General features: G+C 47.0%; 1 protein-coding gene across 1 annotated transcript in view; it reads left to right on the plus strand.

Moving 5' to 3' along the window:
- MROH1 (maestro heat like repeat family member 1) overlaps nt 1-17,472 on the plus strand; it is a 74,940-nt gene that overhangs the window by 5,949 nt on the left and 51,519 nt on the right. The window contains exons 4-12 of the mRNA XM_077781500.1: nt 888-1,044; nt 2,601-2,699; nt 4,152-4,303; nt 7,000-7,140; nt 8,674-8,760; nt 10,480-10,558; nt 12,592-12,705; nt 15,142-15,215; nt 16,700-16,819. Coding sequence (XP_077637626.1) covers nt 888-1,044; nt 2,601-2,699; nt 4,152-4,303; nt 7,000-7,140; nt 8,674-8,760; nt 10,480-10,558; nt 12,592-12,705; nt 15,142-15,215; nt 16,700-16,819 — 1,023 coding nt within the window. The remainder of the gene's footprint in view (nt 1-887; nt 1,045-2,600; nt 2,700-4,151; nt 4,304-6,999; nt 7,141-8,673; nt 8,761-10,479; nt 10,559-12,591; nt 12,706-15,141; nt 15,216-16,699; nt 16,820-17,472) is intronic.

A 17,472-nucleotide genomic window follows, 5' to 3' on the forward strand; every position in this document is an offset into this window, starting at 1 on the left:
TCCCTGTGATTCCCCCTGGAATTCCCCCCCAGGATTCCCCCCTGGGATTTTCCTGGGATTTTCCCTGGGATTTTCCTGGGATTTTCCCTGGGATTCCCCCCTGGGATTTTCCTGGGATTTTCCCTGGGATTCCCCCCTGGGATTTTCCTGGGATTTTCCCTGGGATTTTCCTGGGATTTTCCCTGGGATTTTCCCTGGGATTCCCCCCTGGGATTTTCCCTGGGATTTTCCTGGGATTTTCCTGGGATTTTCCTGGGATTTTCCCTGGGATTTTCCTGGGATTTTCCTGGGATTTTCCTGGGATTTTCCCTGGGATTTTCCTGGGATTTTCCTGGGATTTTCCTGGGATTTTCCCGGGATTCCCCCCTGGGATTTCCCTGGGATTTTCCTGGGATTTTCCCTGGGATTTTCCCGGGATTCTCCCTGGGATTCTCCCTGGGATTCTCCCTGGGATTTCCCTGGGATTTTCCTGGGATTTTCCCGGGATTCCCCCTGGGATTTTCCTGGGATTCCCCCCTGGGATTTTCCTGGGATTTTCCCCCTGGGATTCCCGCTGGGATTTTCCTGGAATTCCCCACCCTGGGATTTTCCCGGGATTCCCCCTAGGATTTTCCTGGGATTCCCCCCTGGGATTTTTCCTGGGATTTTCCCCCTGGGATTTTCCTTGGATTCCCCCCTGGGATTCTCCCTGGGATTCCCCCCAGGATTTTCCTGGGATCCCCCCTGGGATTTTCCCCGGGATTTTTCCCGGGATTCCCCCCTGGGATTTTCCTGGGTTTTTCCTGCAATTCCCCCCTGGGATTTTCCTGGGATTCCCCCTGGGATTCCCCCGGGATCCCCCCGGTGTTCCCTGCCCTGGCAATTCCCGTTTTTTTTTTGGGATGCAGGAGCCGGAGCGGCAGGAGGCGGCCGGGGCGCTGCTGGTGGAGCTGGGCCGGCGCTTCCCGGGCCCGGCGCTGGAGCAGCTCCTGCGGAAATTCCCGCCCGGAATTCTGCCCCCGCCCGCGCTGCTCCGCACGCTGGCACGGCTGGCGGCCGCCAACGGTGAGCGGCGCGGGAAGCGGGAATGCCCGACGGGAAAACGGGAAAATCGGAAATTCTGAACGGGAAAACACGGGAAAACGGGAAAATCGGGAATTCTGAACGGGAAAACGGGAATGCCCGACGGGAAAACGGGAAAATCGGGAATGCCCAACGGGAAAACGGGAATGCCCAACGGGAAACGGGAAAATCAGGAATTCTGAACGGGAAAACGGGAATTCTGAACGGGAAAATGGGAATTCTGAACGGGAAAACAGGAATTCTGAACGGGAAAACACGGGGAAACGGGAATTCTGAACGGGAAAACGGGAAAACGGGAATTCTGAACGGGAAAATGGGAATTCTGAATGGGAAAACGGGAATTCCCAACGGGAAAACGGGAATTCTGAACGGGAAACCAGGAAAACGGGAATTCTGAACAGGAAAGCGGGAATTCTGAACGGGAAAATGGGAATTCTGAACGGGAAACCGGGAATTCTGAACGGGAAACCGGGAATTCTGAACGGGAAAATGGGAATTCTGAACGGGAAAATGGGAATTCTGAACGGGAAACCGGGAATTCTGAACGGGAAAATGGGAATTCTGAACGGGAAAATGGGAATTCTGAACGGGAAACCAGGAAAACGGGAATTCTGAACAGGAAAATCAGGAATTCTGAACGGGAAAACGGGAATTCTGAACGGGAAACCGGGAAAAGCGGGAATGCCCAACGGGAAACCAGGAAAATCAGGAATTCTGAACGGGAAAATACGGGAACTCTGAATGGGAATCCAGGAATTCTGAACGGGAAAACGGGAAAATCAGGAATTCCAATGGGAAAATACGGGAATTCTGAACAGGAAAACCAGGAATTCCTACAGGATTCCAGGAAAATCCGGGAATTCCCACGGGAAAATCTGGGAATTCTGCCCAAAATCCCGGAATTATGCCCGGAAATCTGGGAATTCTGCCTGAAAATCTGGGAATTCTGATGGGAATCCGGGAAAATCCGTGAATTCCCACGGGAAAATCTGGGAATTCTGAACGGGAATCCGGGAAACTCTGGGAATTCCCACGGGAATGCGGGAAAATCCGGGAAAATCCAGGAATTCTGAATGGTAATCTGGGAATTCCCACGGGAAAATGCGGAAATTCCCACAGGAAATCCGGGAATTTCCACGGGAATCCAGAAAAATCTGGGAAAATACGGGAAAAATCCGGGAATTCCACCAGAAATCTGGGAATTCGGCCAGGAATCCAGGAAATTACAGGAATTCTGATGGGAATCCAGGAATTCCGCTGGGAATACGGGAATTCTGCTGGAATTTTGGGATTTGGAGCAGGAATTTCGGGATTTAGGTCCAGAATTTTGGGACCTGAAACTGAAATTTGGGATTTGGGGCTGGAATTTTGGGACTGGGTCTGGAATTTTGGGATTTTAGGTGTGGAATTTCAGGATTTGGGGCTGGAATTTGGGGATTTGGGGCTGGAATTTTGGGATTTGGGTCCGGAACTCGGTCGGGAATTTTTCCCGGGGGGGAGTTGCGTGTCCGTGACCTTTTCCGGGTGTTTTTCCCAAGTTTTCGGGACGGTTCCGTTCCTGAGCTCCATCCTGGCCACGCTCGTGCCCCTCCTGCCCACGGCCCGGGACGACTCCATGAAATGCACGCTCTGCTACGGTAACAATCCCAAAAAAACACGGAAAAACATCCCAAAAAACCCGGAACAATCCCAAAAAACCACAGAAAAACATCCCAAAAAACCCGGAACAATCCCAAAAAAACACGGAAAAATTACAAAAAAAAAAAAAAACCAGAAAAATCCCCCCAAAAAACCCGGGGAAATTCCAAAAAAAACCCTGGGAAAAAACCCCAAAATACCCCCCCAAATGAATCCCCAAAATTTCCCAAAAAACCTGGAAAAAAAAAAAACAAACAAAAAAAAAAAAACAGAAAAATAAAATAAAAAACCCCGGGAAAATCCCTGAAAAAACCCGGGGAAATTCCAAAAAAAACCCAGAAAATTCCCACAAACCCCTGGAAAAGTGCCCAAAAAACCTGGAAAAATCCCCTAAAAACCTTGGAAAAATCCCCCCAAAAACCCCGGGGAAATTCCAAAGAAAAATCCCAAAAAAACCCAGAAAAATCCCCCCAAAAATCAGAAAAATCCCCAAAAAACCCTGGAAAAATCCCCCATTAAAACCCTGGGGAAATTCCAAAGAAAAATCCCAAAAAAACCCAGAAAAATCCCCCCAAAAAAACAGAAAAATCCCCAAAAAACCCTGGAAAAATCCCCCATTAAAAAACCAGAAAAATCCTCCAAGAAATACCCCGAAAAAAACCTATAAAAACAAGCCAAAAAAAACTCCTAAAAATCTCCCAAAAATTCCCAAAAATTCCCAAAAATCCCCAACATTCCTGGAATTCCCGCAGCCCTGCAGTGTTTCAGCGAGAGCATCCAGGAGTTCCTGGCGGGGCAGCTGCTGACCCTTGGTGACATCTCCCAAAAATGCTCTAAAAAATCCAAAAAATTCATCAAAAATTCCCCAAAAATTCCCAAAAAATTCCCAAAAAATTCCCAAAAATTCCCAAAAATCCCCCAAATTCCTGGAATTCCCGCAGCCCTGCAGTGTTTCAGCGAGAGCATCCAGGAGTACCTGGAGGGGCAGCTGCTGACCCTTGGTGACATCTCCCAAAAATGCTCTAAAAAATCAAAAAAATTCATGAAAAATTCCCCAAAAATTCCCAAAAATTCCCAAAATTCCTGGAATTCCCGCAGCCCTGCAGTGTTTCAGCGAGAGCATCCAGGAGTTCCTGGCGGGGGGGACGCAGGACCTGGGCGACATCACCCAAAAATGCTCTAAAAAATCCCAAAAATTCATGAAAAATTCCCAAAAAATTCCCAAAAAATTCCCAAAAAATCCCCCAAATCCCTGGAATCCCTGGAATTCCCGCAGCCCTGCAGTGTTTCAGTGAGAGCATCCAGGAGTACCTGGCGGGGGGGACGCAGGGCCTGGGCGACATCACCCAAAAATCCTCTAAAAAATCCCAAAAATTCCCAAAAATTCCCCAAAAATTCCCAAAAAATCTCCAAATTTCCCAAAATCCCCGAAATTCCTGGAATTCCCGCAGCCCTGCAGTGTTTCAGCGAGAGCATCCAGGAGTTCCTGGCGGGGGGGACGCAGGACCCCGACCCGACCGTCGGCGCCGACGACTTCGGCCTCGAGCTCGGAGCCGCCTTCGACATCCTCAGCCTCCAGTGGCTGCAGGCCCGCGACGGAAAGGTGGGATTGATTGGGATTGATGGGATTGATTGGATTGATTGGGATTGATTGGATTGATTGGGATTGATGGGATTGATTGGGATTGATTGGGATTGATTGGGATTGGGATTGATTGGGATTGATGGGATTGATTGGGATTGGGATTGATTGGGATTGATGGGATTGATTGGGATGGGATTGGGATTGATTGGGATTGATTGGGATTGATGGGATTGATTGGGATTGATTGGGATTGATTGGGATTGATTGGGATTGATTGGGATTGATTGGGATTGATTGGGATTGGGATTGATTGGGATTGGGATTGGGATGGGATTGGGATTGGGATTGGGATTGGGATTGGGATTGGGATTGGGATTGATTGGGATTGATGGGATTGATTGGGATTGATTGGGATTGATGGGATTGATTGGGATTGATGGGATTGATTGGGATTGATTGGGATTGATTGGGATTGATGGGATTGATTGGGATTGATGGGATTGATTGGGATTGGGATTGGGATTGATTGGGATGGGATTGATTGGGATGGAATTGATTGGGATGGGATTGGGATTGATTGGGATGGGATTGGGATTGATTGGGATTGGGATTGATTGGGATTGATTGGGATTGATGGGATTGATTGGGATTGATGGGATTGATTGGGATTGATTGGGATTGATTGGGATTGGGATTGGGATTGATTGGGATTGATTGGGATTGATTGGGATTGATTTGGATTGATTGGGATTGATTGGGATTGATTGGGATTGATTGGGATTGGGATGGATTGGGATTGATTGGGATTGATTGGGATTGGGATTGGGATTGATTGGGATGGGATTGGGATTGATTTGGATTGGTGGGATTGATTGGGATTGATTGGGATTGGGATGGGATTGATTGGGATTGGGATTGATTGGGATTGGGATGGGATTGATTGGGATTGGGATTGATTGGGATTGGGATTGATTGGGATTGGGATGGGATTGATTGGGATTGGGATTGATTGGGATTGGGATGGGATGGGATTGGGGTTTGGAGTCATTGGGATATTGGATATTGGGATTTGGGATATTGGGATTTTCCCACTCTTTTCTGGGATCTCCCCATTGGAATTCCAGCCTTTTCCTGCTCTTTTCCAGCATTTTCTCACTGTTTTCCGGGATTTCCCCGTTTTCCCGTTTTCCAGGTGCGGCTGGCGGCGCTGGAGGCGCTGGGCCCCCTGAGCTCCCTGATCGGGATTTACCCACTGGAATTCGGGATTTTCCTGCTGTTTTCTGTATTTTCCTGTCAGAATTCCAGGATTTCCTGTCAGAATTGTGGGATTTCCTGTCAGAATTGCGGGATTTCCTGTCAGAATTGTGGGATTTCCTGTCAGAATTGCAGTATTTCCTGTCAGAATTCCCGGATTTTCCCGTTTTCCAGGTGCGGCTGGCGGCGCTGGAGGCGCTGGGCTCCATGGGCTCCCTGTTCAGGATTTACCCACTGGAATTTGGGATTTTCCTGCTGTTTTCTGTATTTTCCTGCTGTTTTCTGTATTTTCCTGTCAGAATTCCGGGATTTCCCTCTGGAATTCCCGGATTTTCCCGTTCCCAGGTGCGGCTGGCGGCGCTGGAGGCGCTGGGCTCCATGGGCTCCCTGATCGGGATTTTCCTGCTGTTTTCTGTATTTTCCTGCTGTTTTCTGTATTTTCCTGCTGTTTTCTGTATTTTCCTGTCAGAATTCCGGGATTTCCTGTCAGAATTGCGGGATTTTCCCGTTCCCAGGTGCGGCTGGCGGCGCTGGAGGCGCTGGGCTCCATGGGCTCCCTGATCGGGATTTACCCACTGGAATTTGGGATTTTCCTGCTGTTTTCTGTATTTTCCTGCTGTTTTCTGTATTTTCCTGTCAGAATTCCAGGATTTCCTGTCAGAATTCCGGGATTTTCCCGTTCCCAGGTGCGGCTGGCGGCGCTGGAGGCGCTGGGCTCCATGGGCTCCCTGATCGGGATTTACCCACTGTTTTCTGTATTTTCCTGCTGTTTTCTGTATTTTCCTGTCAGAATTCCGGGATTTCCTGTCAGAATTCCCAGATTTTCCCGTTTCCAGGTGCGGCTGGCGGCGCTGGAGGCGCTGGGCTCCATGGGCTCCCTGATCGGGATTTTCCCGCTGTTTTCTGTATTTTCCTGCTGGAATTGTGGGATTTCCCTCTGGAATTCCAGGATTTTCCCATTTTTCAGGGTTCCAGGTGCGCCTGGAGGCGCTGGGCTCCCTGAGCTCCCTGTTCAGTATTTACCCACTGGAATTTGGGATTTTCCTGCTGTTTTCTGTATTTTCCTGCTGTTTTCTGTATTTTCCTGCCGGAATTCCAGGATTTCCTGTCAGAATTCCGGGATTTCCTGTCAGAATTCCGGGATTTTCCCGTTCCCAGGTGCGGCTGGCGGCGCTGGAGGCACTGGGCTCCCTGAGCTCCCTGTTCAGGATTTACCCACTGGAATTTGGGATTTTCCCGCTGTTTTCTGTATTTTCCTGTCAGAATTCCGGGATTTCCTGTCAGAATTCCGGGATTTTCCCGTTCCCAGGTGCGGCTGGCGGCGCTGGAGGCGCTCGGCTCCCTGAGCTCCCTGTTCAGTATTTACCCACTGGAATTTGGGATTTTCCTGCTGTTTTCTGTATTTTCCTGCTGGAATTCCGGGATTTCCCTCTGGAATTCCGGGATTTTCCCGTTCCCAGGTGCGGCTGGCGGCGCTGGAGGCGCTGGGCTCCATGAGCTCCCTGATCCCGGGCCGGCAGCTCCAGGAGCAGCTCCCGAAACTCGTCCCGGCCGTCCTCGGCCTCTACCGCAAACACCCGGAGCCCTTCCCCGTCTCCAAGGTGACCCACATCCGCATTTCCCGATTTTCCAGGAGATTTTCTCCCCGATTTCCCCCGAATTTTTCCTGAATTTTCCCAGCATTTCCCACCAATTTCCCCCCAGTTTTCCCTGAACTTCTCCTGAATTTTCCCAAATTTCCCCCCCCTGTTTTCCCTGAATTTCCACCCAATTTCCCTCAATTTCCGCCAAATTTCCCCCCAGTTTTCCCTGAATTCCCACCCAATTTCCCTCAATTTCAGCCAAATTTCCTCCCAGTTTTTCCTGAACTTCTCCCCAATTTTCCCTGGACTTCTCCCCAATTTTCCCAAATTTTCCCCCAATTTTCCCTGAATTCCCACCCGAGTTCCCTCAATTTTCCCCAAGTTTCTCCCCAATTTCCCCCCAATTTTTTCCCAGTTTTTCCCAAATTTTCTCCAATTTCCCCCCAATTTCCCTCCAAATTTCCCAGTAATTTCCCCCCAAATTTCCCCCAGTTTTCCCCCAAATTCTCCCCAATTTTTTCCCAATTTTCCCCCCAATTTCTCCCCAATTTCCACCCAATCTTTCCCCAATTTCTCCCCAATTTCCCCCTTATTTTTCCCCAAATTTCTCACCTATTTTTCCCCAAATTTTTTCCCCTATTTTTCCCAATTTTTCCCTCAATTTCTCCCCAATTTTTCCTGAATTTTCCCCAATTTTTCCCCCAATTTCTCCCCAATTTTTCCCCAATTTTCCCCTCAACTTCTCCCCAATTTCCCCCCAATTTTCCCCCAAATTTCTCCCCTATTTTTCCCCAAAATTTTCCCCTACTTTTCCCCAAATTTTCCCCCTATTTTTTCCAATTTCCCCCCAATTTCTCCCCAATTTCCCCAATTTCTCCCCAATTTTTCCCCAATTTCTCCCCGATTTCCCCCCAATTTCCCCCCAGTTTCTCCCCAATTTCCCCCCTATTTTTCCCCAATTTTCCCCCAATTTTCCCCCAATTTTCCCCCAATTTCTCCCCAATTCCCCCCCCATTCCCCTCCAATTTCTCCCCTAGTTTTCCCCTATTTTTCCCCAATTTCTTCCCAATTTCCCCCCATTTTCCCCCAATTTCTACCCCAATTTCTCCCCAATTTCTCCCCCAATTTCTCCCCAATTTCCCCCCAATATCTCCCCAATTTTCCCCCATTCCTCCCCCATTTCTCCCCCATTTCCCCCCCCATTTCTCCCCAATTTCCCCCCCAGTTTTTCCCCAATTTCCCCCAACTTTCCCCCCAATTTTTCCCCAATTTCCCCCAACTTTCCCCCCAATTTTTCCCCAATTTCCCCCAACTTTCCCCCCAATTTCCCCCCAATTTTTCCCCCAATTTCTCCCCTAGTTTTCCCCAATTTCTCCCCAATTTCTCCCCAATTTCCCCCAATCCCCCCCAATCCCCCCCAATTTCCCCCCTATTTCCCCCCATTTCCCCCAATTCCCCCCCATTCCCCCCCCATTTCTCCCCAATTTCTGCCCCCGTTTTTCCCGGAATTCTGTTGTTTTTCCGGCATTTCTCCCCGTTTCCCGGTTGCAGAGCCTGTGCCAGCTGCTGGCGGCGGCGCGGGGCGGCCGCGCGCTCGAGGCGCAGCTGGAGCCGCTCCTGGCGGCGCTGCTGGCCCAGGTCAGAATTCCCGACTCCTGCAATTCCCAACTCTTGGAATTCCCGACCCCCGGAATTCCCAACTCCCAGAATTCCCGACCCCGCAATTCCCGACTCCCACAATTCCCGACTCCCGGAATTCCCAACTCCCGGAATTCCGACCCCACAATTCCCGACCCCGCAATTCCCGACCCCGCAATTCCCGACTCCCGCAATTCCCGACTACCGCAATTCCCAACCCCCAGAATTCCCGACCCCCGGAATTCCCGACTCCGCAATTCCCGACTCCCGGAATTCCCAACTCCCGCAATTCCCAACTCCCGCAATTCCCGACTCCGCAATTCCCGACTCCCACAATTCCCGACTCCCGGAATTCCCAACTCCTGGAATTCCCAACCCCCAGAATTCCCAACTCCCGCAATTCCCACTCCCGGAATTCCCACTCCCACAATTCCCGACTCCCGCAATTCCCAACCCCCAGAATTCCCGACTCCGCAATTCCCGCCCGGAATTCCCGACTCCCGGAATTCCCGAGCCCAAACCCCGGGAATGCGCCCGGAATCCTTCCGCACTTATCCCGGAGTTCCCCTCGACGCCTTCAGGATTTCTAAAGGATTTCTCTGGGATTTTGCTTGAAAATTTCCAGGATTTTTCTGGGATTTTTCCGGAATTTTTCGGGGATTTTTTCCAGGAAATTCCCAGATTTTTTCCTGGATTGTTTCCAGGATATTCCCAGTTTATTCCAGGAAATTCCCAGGTTTTTCCTGGATTTTTCCCGAATTTTTTCAGGATTTTTAAAGGATTTTACTGGGATTTTTCCAGGAAATTCCCGGATTTTTTCCTGGATTGTTTCCAGGAAATTCCCAGATTTTTCCTGGATTGTTTCCAGGAAATTCCCAGATTTTTTTCCTGGATATTTCCCGATTATTTTCAGGATTTTCCCCAGATTTTTCTGAGATTTTTCTTGAAAATTTCTGGGATTTTTCTGGGATTTTTCCCGGAAATTCCCAGACTTTTCCTGGATTTTTTCCCGGATTTTTCCCAGATTTTTCCTGGATTTTAAAATGAATTTTCCAGGAAATTTTCAACATTTTTCTGGGATTTTTCCAGGATTTTTCCAGGATACTTCCTACATTTTTCCCTGGAATTGTCCTGGATTGTGTCCTGAATTTTTCCTGGAAATTTTCAGCATTTTCCCCAGATTGTTTTGGGACTCTTCTTGAAATTTTCCAGAATTCTTCTGCAATTTTTCTGGGATTTTCCCAGAAAATTCCCAGATTTTTCCTGGATTTTTCCAAGGTCTTTTCCAGAATTTTCCCAGATTTTTCCAGGATGTTTTCATGCCTTTTTTTCTGGGATTTTTCTGGAATTTTTCCAGGATTTTTTGGTGATTTCCCCAGTAGTTTACCAGGATATTCCCCTGATTTTCTCAGGATTTTCCCAGGATATTCCCCTGATTTTCCCAGGATTTTTCCATGATTTTTCCGGGATTTTCCCGGGATTTTCCAGGATTTTTCCGGGATTTTCCCAGGATTTTCCCGTGATTTTCCCAGGATTTTTCCGTGATTTTCCCGTGATTTTCCCGGGATTTTCCCGGGATTTTCCCAGGATTTTCCCGTGATTTTCCCAGGATATTCCCGTGATTTTTCTCAGGATTTTCCCAGGATATTCCCCTGATTTTCCCAGGATTTTCCCGGGATTTTCCCGGGATTTTCCAGGATTTTTCCATCTTTTTCCCAGCTGGTGGCTCCGGCCGATCCCAAGGTCCCCTCGAGCAGCCGGAACCAGGCGGAGCTGCTGCGCTGCTTCTCCGTCCTGGGTGAGCATCCCAAAATTCCCGACATTCCCGACATTCCCGACATTCCCGACATTCCCGACATTCCCGACATTCCCCAAATCCCCAAAATTCCAACATTCCCCAAATCCCCAGATTTCCCCCCCAAATCCCCAGATTTTCCCCAAAAATCCCCTGATTTCCCCCAAAAATTCCATTATTTCCCCGTAAAATTTCACATATTTCCCCCCAAAATTCCCTGATTTTTCCCCAAAATCCTGTATATTTTCCCCAAAATTTCACCGATTTTCCCCAAAACCCTCCGATTTTCCCCAAAATCCCCCAAATTCCCCCTAAACCTCCTGTTTTTCCCCGAAATTCCCAATTTTTTTCCTGACATTCCCAATTTTTTCCCGATTTTCCGTTCCAGCTGCTCCGTTCCCAGCGCAGCTCCAACACCCAAAATTCCCCAATTTCTCCCAAAAATTCCCTGATTTTCACCCCAAGTCCCATCATTTCTCCCCAAAATTCCCGTATTTTCACCCAAAAAAATCCTGATTTTTCCCAAAACAATGGAAAAATTTCCATTATTTTCCCCTTAAAAATTCACATTTCCCCCCAAATTCCCTGGTTTTTCCCCAGATGCTGTATTTTTTCCCCAAAACTTCCTGCTTTTCCCCAAAATGCCCCGAATTTCTCCTAAACCTCCCGAATTTTCCCGAAATTCCCGTTTTTTCCCCATTTCCGGGTTCCAGCGGTACCATTCCCTGTGCAGCTCCTGCTCCCAAAATTCTCTGATTATTCCTCCCCAAAATTCCACAAATTCTCCCCAAAACCCCGCAACTGAGTCCCAAAATTCCCGGATTTTCACCCCAAATTCCCAGATTTCCCCAAACTCCCTGATTCCTCCCCAGAATTCCTTGATTTTTTTGCCCTAAAATTCCATTCTTTTCCCTCAAAAATTCACATATTTCCCCCGAAAAATCCCTCTTTTTTCCCCCAAATCCTGTATCTTTTCCCCAAAATTTTGCAGATTTCCCCCAAAATCCTCTGCTTTTCCCCCAAATGCCCCGAATTCCCCTGAAGCTCCCGAATTTTCCCGAATTTCCCGTTTTTTGCCCATTTTCGGGTTCCAGCGGTGCCATTCCCTGTGCAGCTCCTGCTCCCAAAATTCTCTGCTTATTCCTCCCCAGAATTCCACAAATTCTCCCCAAAACCCCGCAACTGAGTCCCAAAATTCCCGGATTTTCACCCCAAATTCCCAGATTTCCCCAAACTCCCTGATTCCTCCCCAAAATTCCCTGATTTTTTTGCCCTAAAATTCCATTCTTTTCCCTCAAAACTTCACGTATTTGCCCCGAAAAATCCCTCTTTTTTCCCCCAAATCGTGTCCATTTGCCCCAGAATTTCGCAGATTTTGCCCCAGACTCGCTGCTTTTGCCCGAAATGCCCCGAATGTCTCCTAAACCTCCCGAATTTTCCCGAATTTCCCGTTTTTTCCCCATTTTCGGGTTCCAGCGGTGCCGTTCCCCGCGCGGATCCTGCTCCCAAAATTCTCTGATTATTCCTCCCCAAAATTCCACAAATTCTCCCCAAAACCCCGCAACTGAGTCCCAAAATTCCCGGATTTTCACCCCAAATTCCCAGATTTCCCCAAACTCCCCGATTCCTCCCCAAAATTCCCTGATTTTTTTGCCCTAAAATTCCATTCTTTTCCCTCAAAACTTCACGTATTTCCCCCGAAAAATCCCTCTTTTTTCCCCCAAATCGTGTACATTTCCCCCAGAATTTCACAGATTTCCCCCAAAATCCTCTGCTTTTCCCCCAAATGCCCCGAATTCCCTGATTTCTCCCCAAAATTCCTTGATTTTTTTGCCCTAAAATTCCGTTCTTTTCCCTCAAAACTTCACGTATTTCCCCCGAAAAATCCCTCTTTTTTCCCCCAAATCGTGTCCATTTGCCCCAGAATTTGGCAGATTTTGCCCCAGACTCGCTGCTTTTGCCCCGGATGCCCCGAATGTCTCCTGAAGCTCGCGAATTTGCCCGAAATTCCCGTTTTTTGCCCATTTTCGCCCCAGCGCTGCCGTTCCCCGCGCGGCTCCTGGCCTGGCTGCTGCCGCGCCTGCACGGCGGCTCCGAGCGGCTCCGCCAGGGGGCGCTGCGCCTGCTGCGCCACCTGCTCAACAGCGCCCGTGAGTTAATGGGGCTGAGGGGGTTAATTAATTGGGGTTAATTGGGTTAATTGGGGTTTGATGGGGGTTTTAATGGGGTTAATGGGGTTAATTGGGGTCTTTAATGGGATTAATGGGGGTTTGATGGGGTTAATTGGGGTTTGATGGGGTTAATTGGGGTTTGATGGGGTTTGATGGGGGTGTTAATTGGGGTTAATTGGGGTTTGATGGGGTTTAATGGGGTTAATGGGGGTTTAATGGGGTCTTTAATGGGGTTAATTGGGGTTTAATGGGGTTTAATGGGGGTTTGATGGGGTTAATTGGGGTTTGATGGGGTTTAATGGGGTTTAATGGGGGTTTAATGGGGTTAATTGGGGCTTTAATGGGGTTTGATGGGGTTAATTGGGGTCTTTAATGGGGTTAATGGGGTTTAATGGGGGTTTTAATGGGGTTTAATGGGGTTAATTGGGGTTTGATGGGGTTAATTGGGGTTTGATGGGGTTAATTGGGGTCTTTAATGGGGTTAATTGGGGTTTGATGGGGTTTAATTGGGTTAATTGGGGTCTTTAATGGGGTTAATTGGGGTTTGATGGGGTTTGATGGGGTTTAATGGGGTTAATGGGGTTTAATGGGGTCTTTAATGGGGTTTAATGGGGTTAATTGGGGTCTTTAATGGGGTTAATTGGGGTTTGATGGGGTTAATTGGGGTTTGATGGGGTTAATTGGGGTCTTTAATGGGGTTAATTTGGGTTTAATGGCGTTAATTGGGGTCTTTAATGGGGTTAATTGGGGTTTGATGGGGTTAATTGGGGTCTTTAATGGGGTTAATTGGGGTTTGATGGGGTTAATTGGGGTTTAATGGGGTTAATTGGGGTTATTGGGGTTTTAATGGGGTTTAATGGGGTTTTTAATGGGGTTAATTGGGTTAATTGGGGCTTTAATGGGGTTTAATGGGGGTTTAATGGGGTTAATTGGGGCTTTAATTGGGTTAATTTGGGTTATTGGGGTTTTAATGGGGTTTTAACGGGGGTTAATTGGGGTTTAATGGGGTTAATTGGGGTTTAATGGGGTTTAATGGGGTCAATGGGGTTTTAATGGGGTTTAATGGGGTTTTTAATGGGGTTTTTAATGGGGTTTTTAATGGGGTCAATGGGGTTAATTGGGGTTTAATGGGGTTTAATGGGGTTAATTGGGGTTTTAATGGGGTTTAATGGGGTTTAATGGGGATTTAATGGGGTTAATTGGGGTTTAATGGGTTTAATTGGGGTTTTAATGGGGTTTAATGGGGTCAATGGGGTTAATTGGGGTTTTAATGGGGTTTAATGGGGTTAATTGGGGTTTTAATGGGGTTTTTAATGGGGTTTTTAATGGGGTTTTTAATGGGGTTAATTGGGGTTTAATGGGGTTTAATGGGGTTAATGGGTTTAATTGGGGTTTTAATGGGGTTAATGGGGTTAATGGGGTTTAATGTGTTTTTAATGGGGTTTTTGGGGTCTTTTTTAGGGGATTTATTGGGGGTTATTGGGGTTTTTGATGGGATTTATTTGGGATCTATTGGGAGTTATTTGGGCTTTTTTATGAGATTTTTTTGGGATTTATTGGAGATTTATTGGGTTTTTTATGGGATTTATTTGGGATCTATTGGGGTTTTTTTGTTTTTTAGGAGATGTATTGGGGATTTATTGGGGATTTATTGGGGAATTTTTATGGGATTTATTGGGGATTTATTGGGTTTTTTATGGGATTTATTGGGGATTTTTTTGAGGTTATTGGGGGTTATTGGGGGAATTTTTATGGGATTTTTGGGGGATTTATTGGAGATTTAATGAGGTTTTTAATGGGGTTTATTGGGGATTTATTGGAGATTTAATGACAGTTTTAATGGGGTTTATTGGGGATTTATTTAGAGATTTTACGGGATTTTTTTTAATGGGGTTCTTTGGGGATTTATTGGAGTTTTAATGGGGTTTATTGTGGATTTAGTGGGATTTTTTAATGGGATTTATTGGGGATTTTATGGGATTTTTTAATGGGGTTCATTGGGGATTTATTGGGGTTTCAGTGCAGGTTTAATGGGGTTTTTTTGGGGATTTATTGGGGTTTTAATGGGGGATTTTCTGGGATTTTTAATGGGGTTTATTGGGGATTTATTGGGATTTTTTTTAATGGGATTTATTGGGAGATTTTCTGGGATTTATTGGGAATTTCATGGGGATTTTATGGGATTTTTTGGGATTTATTAAGGAATTGTTTGGGGATTTATTGAGAATTTCATGGGGATTTTCTGGGATTATTTGGGGATTTCATGGGGATTTTATGGGAATTTTATTGGGAATTTCATGGGGATTTTCTGGGATTATTTGGGGATTTTTGGGGGATATTTTGGGATTTTTTTGTGGAATTCTTTGTTTATTTTTGGGGGGATTTTTCCCATCCCAAATTCCCGTTTTTTTGCAGCTTCCCAGATGGAAATGCAGAAAGATTCCATCCTCTCTGCCCTGAAAGTCCCTCTGCAGGACGAGAGCAACAAGGTATTCCCAAAATTCCCGGAAAATTCCCAAAATTCCCAGAAAATCCCGAAATTCCCAAAAAATCCCAGAATTCCCAAAAATCCCAAACCCCGCTGCCCTTCCCCACCCCTAGGGGGCGCCACGGGGGCTGTAATCCCTTTTTTCTCCCCATTTTCTCCCTATTTTTCCCCTAAAATTCCCAGTTTTTCCAGGAATTTCAGGTTTTCCTTTTTTTTCCCTATTTCCCCGATTTTTCCCACATTTTTTTCTCCATTTTCCCCCATTTATTCCCCCTTTTTTCTGGTTTTCCCCATTTTTTCCCCATTTCCCCCCATTTTCCCCCATTTTCCCCCCAATTTTCCCCATTTTCCTGCACATTTTCCCCATTTTTTCACCATTTCTCCACACTTTTTTTCCCCATTTCCCTATTTCCCATTTCCTCCCATTTTTCCAATTTTTTCCTGTTTCTCCCTCTCTTTTTCCCAATTTTCTCCTTTTTTTTGCCCCCATTTTCCCCCACATTTTCACCATTTTTCCACAGTTTTTCCCCATTTTTTCACCATTTTCTTCCATTTTCCCCCGTTTCTCCCCATTTTCCCACAGTTTCTCCCCCAGAATTCCTGATTTTCCCATTTTTCCCGTTTTTTTCCCCAGATGGAGTAGGCCCTGGTGCAGCTGCTCCCTGCTCCTGACTCCCAATTCCCATTTTCCCCACATTTTCCCCATTTTTTCCCCATTTCTCCCCATTTTTTCCCAATTTTTCCCCATTATTTCCCCGTTTCTCCCCATTTTTCCCCCGTTTCTCCGCCAGAATTCCCGATTTTCCCGATTTTCCCGTTTTTCCCAGGTGAAGCTGGCTCTGGTGCAGCTGATCTCTGCTCCTGACTCCCAATTCCCATTTTCCCCACATTTTCCCCATTTTTTCCCCACATTTTCCCCATTTTTCCCCATTTTTTCCCGTTTCTCCCCATTTTCCCGCCATTTCTCCCCCAGAATTCCTGATTTTCCCGATTTTCCCGTTTTTCCCAGGTGAATCTGGCTCTGGTGCAGCTGATCTCTGCTCCTGACTCCCAATTCCCATTTTTCCCCCGTTTTTCCCCATTATTTCCCCATTTCTCCCCATTTTTTCCCCGTTTCTCCGCCAGAATTCCCGATTTTCCCGATTTTCCCGTTTTTCCCAGTTGAAGCTGGCTCTGGTGCAGCTGATCTCTGCTCCTGACTCCCAATGTCCCATTTTCCCCCATATTTTCCCCCACATTTTCCCCATTTTTCCCCATTTTTCCCCATTTTTCCCCGTTTCTCCCCATTTTTTCCCCGTTTCTCCGCCAGAATTCCCGGTTTTCCCGATTTTCCCGTTTTTCCAGGTGCAGCTGGCTCTGGTGCAGCTGCTCCCTGCTCCTGAGTCCCAATTCCCATTTTCCCCCATATTTTCCCCATATTTTCCCCATTTTTTCCCCGTTTCTCCGCCAGAATTCCCGATTTTCCCGATTTTCCCGTTTTCCCAGGTGAAGCTGGCTCTGGTGCAGCTGATCTCGGCCCTGGCCCACCACGGTTTCCTGGAGCAGCCGGGGGCGGAGGCGCTGCTGGAATTCCTGGTGCAGCAGTGCGCCCTGCCCGCCGACGGGGTGACAATTCCCACATTTCCCAGCTCTTCCCAACTTTTCCCACCCTTTTCCCAACTTTTCCCAACTTTTCCCACCCTTTTCCCATCCTTTTCCCAACTTTTCCCAACCTTTTTCTCCATTTTCCCCATTTTTTCCCAATTATTTTCCCAAGTTTTCACAACCATTTCCCAATTTTTTTCCCGACTTCTCGCACCCTTTTCCCAAATTTTCCCAACCTTTTCCCAACCTTTTCCCAAACTTTTCTCATTTTTTTCCCATCCTGTTCCCAACTTTTGCCATCCCTTTCCCAGGTTTTCTCAACCTTTTCCCCATTTTTTCCCCATTTTTTCCCAATACTTTCCCAAGTTTTCCCAACCATTTCCCAACCTTTTCTCATTCTTTTCCCAACTTTTCCCACTTTTTTCCTTTACTTTTCCCAACTTTTCCCATCCTTTTCCCAAGTTTTCCCAACCTTTTCCCCATTTTTTCACCATTTTTCCCCAATATTTTTCCAAGTTTTCCCAACCATTTCCCAACCTCTTCCCAATTTTTCCCAAACTTTTCTCATTCTTTTCCTAACTTTTCCCACTTTTTTCCCAACCTTTTCCCAACTTTTCCCATGCTTTTCCCAACTTTTCCCAACCTTTTCCCCATTTTCCCCATTTCCCCCATTT

This window comes from Lonchura striata, chromosome 1, assembly GCF_046129695.1.
Source record: "Lonchura striata isolate bLonStr1 chromosome 1, bLonStr1.mat, whole genome shotgun sequence".
Taxonomy (NCBI): Eukaryota; Metazoa; Chordata; class Aves; order Passeriformes; family Estrildidae; genus Lonchura; species Lonchura striata.